The sequence below is a fragment of the Acyrthosiphon pisum genome, unplaced genomic scaffold, assembly GCF_005508785.2.
Source record: "Acyrthosiphon pisum isolate AL4f unplaced genomic scaffold, pea_aphid_22Mar2018_4r6ur Scaffold_6124;HRSCAF=6688, whole genome shotgun sequence".
NCBI classification, from domain to species: domain Eukaryota; kingdom Metazoa; phylum Arthropoda; class Insecta; order Hemiptera; family Aphididae; genus Acyrthosiphon; species Acyrthosiphon pisum.
Window position 1 is genome coordinate 1 of NW_021775848.1, and position 3192 is coordinate 3192.

Consider the following 3192-nt stretch of genomic DNA (forward strand, 5'->3'; position numbering starts at 1 on the left):
TAGGACTGCTGCCGTCAAAACTAGATTCTGAAACTCTCGAAAGATGGGAACGCTCAGAAACTTCTAGTGAATTGCCAACAAAAAAGGAAATATTAGAATTCATGAGTGCCCACTGTCAAGCAAGAGAATCAGTTCAAGCAGTACAACATAATGCTCCCAAACCAATAGTAAAATCGAATAATATAAAATATAAGAAGGAAAGAAAGCACACAATTTACTCTACTGCTTACATAGCTACCGACAACAAAAGTTGTAAAATGTGCAAAAAGGGTCATCCAATATTCTTATGTTTCAAGTTCAAACAACTCAACTCACAAGAACGAATAAACAAGGCAAAGGAGTTAAACCTTTGTGTGTGTTGTCTATCAGAAGGCCACAAAAAGGATTCTTGCAAATATCCTGGCTGTAAGAAATGTAACGCGAAACACAACACGTGGCTCCATCCTGATGATGTTCCAATCACGACCGATTCAACCGTAAGTCAGAATGGAGTCCCAAAAGAGTCAGCTAACACTGTTATAGTTATGACTGCTAGACCAACTAGTCAAAAACCAAGGAAAACTTCAATGCTATTAACAGCGTTAATATTAGCTCGTGATCAAAGAGGATCATATCAACTAATCCGCGCATTACTTGATCCCCGAGCTCAATCCAACTTTATAACCGAACATGCAGCTCAACTTCTCGGTTTACAAAGAATCAATCTGAATGCAACAATCTCAGGAATGGGACAAGAAACGTCGGTAGTCTGAATTTCGTTATAAAGTCATGCAATTCAGATTACTCAGCAGAGGTTCATTGTTTGATAATGAAAAAACTTACCAATGACCTGCCCATGACTAAAATAAATTTAGGATCATGGAAGGTGCCAAAAATATAGAATTGGCAGATCCCAATTTCAATGTTCCAAGCAAAATTGATATATTGCTTGGGGCCGAGTGGTTCTTCCACTTAATGGTGGAAGGACAAATATAATCTACTCTGGAAGTACCAGTTGTGCAAAACACTGTGTTGGGCTGGATAATATCTAGTGGTAGGAATGTGTCACATACGTCCAGTGAAAACTACTTTCAAACTACATGCTACTTCGAAGAAACAGATGATCTCAAATCATTAGTAGAAAGATTTTGGCAAATCGATGATTTAGGCAAATATGAGAATGCCCTATCATCAACAGAAAAAGAATGTCTGAACTGGTTCAACCAGACAACCACACAAGATACGTCTGGTCGTTTCATGGTATCATTACCTCGTAAACTTAATGCATCAGAACTAGGGGAATCTAAGCAAATGGCGCTACACAGATTCTTTGGGTTAGAAAAACGTCTTTCTAAAAATGCCTCTCTAAAGAATTCTTATTCTGAATTCATGAACGAATACTTAGCCCTTGGACACATGGAAACTGTGAAATACCATGAGTCAGAGATAAAACAGCATGTCTACTACCTACCACACCATGCTGTCATAAGAGAAAATAGTTCAACCACAAAATTACGCGTCGTGTCCGACACATCAGCTAGAACAACATCAGGAAAATCACTAAATGACATTTAACATGTTGGACCGGCTGTGCAAGATGACTTGATTAACATCATAATGATCCAATTTCGAACTAAGAAAATTGCGCTCTGGGCTGACATTGAAAAAATGTACAGGAAAATACGGATAGCTGAAGAAGACAGCTGGCTTCAACTAATTCACTGGCGGGACAACCCAAGTTCTCCTCTAAATGTTTTTTGGCTAACCACAGTAACGTATGGAACAGCAGCTGCTCCATTCTTAGTGACATACACACTAAATACACTGGTAATGCAAATAAAGGAAACAGCTCCTGAAGCATTAAACGTCATAGCACAAGATTTAAACGTAGATGATTTAATGACGGGAGTAAACACAGTAGAATACGCTATTCAACTCCGTGATCAACTTATTCAATTATTGTCATCAGTTGGTCTCCGATTAAGAAAATGGGCATCAAATTACAGTCAAGTACTCTCAGACCTGCCTACGGAAGATGTTGTAAATTGTATGGATACTGGGTCCACGGAAGCATCAATGAAAACTTTGGGAATGTCTTGGTCACAAGGTGAAGTCGGCGCTCACTAGTATACAAAAATCATATTTTTGGACTGATTCAAATATCGTCCTAGCTTGGTTGGAATCTCCGTCTTCTCATTGGAATATACGTTGCCAACAGGGTTGCAGAATGTAACAGAGTAACTGTCACCACACAAAACGGTCCTTTTCAGGACCATCAATCGGAGTAATAATATAAATCGGAGTAACAATAGAGAGCAACACATACTACAATAAAGCCTCTTAAAAGATGATGGTTTCTCCACAAGTATGTTTCAACAGAAAACCGAGGGAGAACCACATCAAGTCAATGGGAACTGATGGGTCGAGGGGCGGTTATTACTTGGTGAAACAACCACCCTCGACCAATCAGAGAAGACGACGAGATAACACCGGATATATATACCGGTGCATTTTACCAAACCGACACACTCTTCAATCAACACTTCTTCACATTTTCGACAACCACGGAACGAAGAAAAGAAGAACCGAAGACACGAAGACCAAACACCAACCAGCACGAGACTTAAATCAAGAATTCAAACGAAGCCATCAGTACCGTGACGACGACATTCAGCGTTCGAGACGGCTCCTGACGGTTGAAACGATTCAACTTACCACTCCGAATATAACTGTCAACGAAGCGGCGAAGACACTCGTGATACGAGGCGGCAGCTGGAGATTACGACGAACCCATATTACGACACGGACGACGTAACCACACCAGCGGCGAAGTGCCCGTCGTATCACGCAGCAATCGACGAACATATACCAGCAACAGCGTTGTTAGAACATACCAACGGTCGACCTACCATTGCGGCCAACTAAAACAGTTCTTTTCAGAACCAACACTTGACGTCCCACCCTCAGTGTGCTTGCTTAGGCGTGACTGCGAGATAGGACTGCATCGAACACGACTTACTAGATCCCGTGAACGACTGGTAGCTCTAGCTCTCCCTTTTATAATTGTATAATTATTCATGCCGAGTTGATAACACCCAATATTTGTAATTTGATCGCACCTCTACAGGTCCGAAACCGCCCGTTGCGGCCCGCTTCCACAAGCCAGCCGCAAGGTTCTGGATAACTTTCCCCTTATACGTAACATAACCCTAT

The 3192-nt window shown here is 41.2% G+C and overlaps 2 protein-coding genes across 2 annotated transcripts; both read left to right on the plus strand.

The window, feature by feature from the left end:
* Window positions 1-101: 101 nt before the first annotated feature.
* Window positions 102-752, plus strand: LOC107885674. Its single transcript, XM_016809347.1, has one exon. The coding sequence runs from the start codon at window positions 102-104 to the stop codon at window positions 750-752; it is 651 nt and encodes a 216-aa protein (XP_016664836.1).
* A 106-nt stretch (window positions 753-858) lies between these two features.
* Window positions 859-1554, plus strand: LOC103311557. Its single transcript, XM_008191206.1, has 2 exons — window positions 859-941; window positions 1032-1554. Exons 1-2 carry the CDS (start codon window positions 859-861, stop codon window positions 1552-1554), a joined length of 606 nt encoding a protein of 201 aa, XP_008189428.1.
* The last annotated feature ends 1638 nt before the right edge of the window (window positions 1555-3192 follow it).

What these genes read in the sequence shown, in the direction of transcription:
- LOC107885674 (XM_016809347.1), top strand. Translation starts at nt 102, where the DNA reads ATGAGTGCCCACTGTCAAGCAAGAGAATCAGTTCAAGCAGTACAACAT.
- LOC103311557 (XM_008191206.1), top strand. Translation starts at nt 859, where the DNA reads ATGGAAGGTGCCAAAAATATAGAATTGGCAGATCCCAATTTCAATGTT. An exon ending in ATATTGCTTGGGGCCGAGTG is followed by an intron (nt 942 to 1,031) that starts GTTCTTCCACTT and finishes GATAATATCTAG; the next exon opens with TGGTAGGAATGTGTCACATA.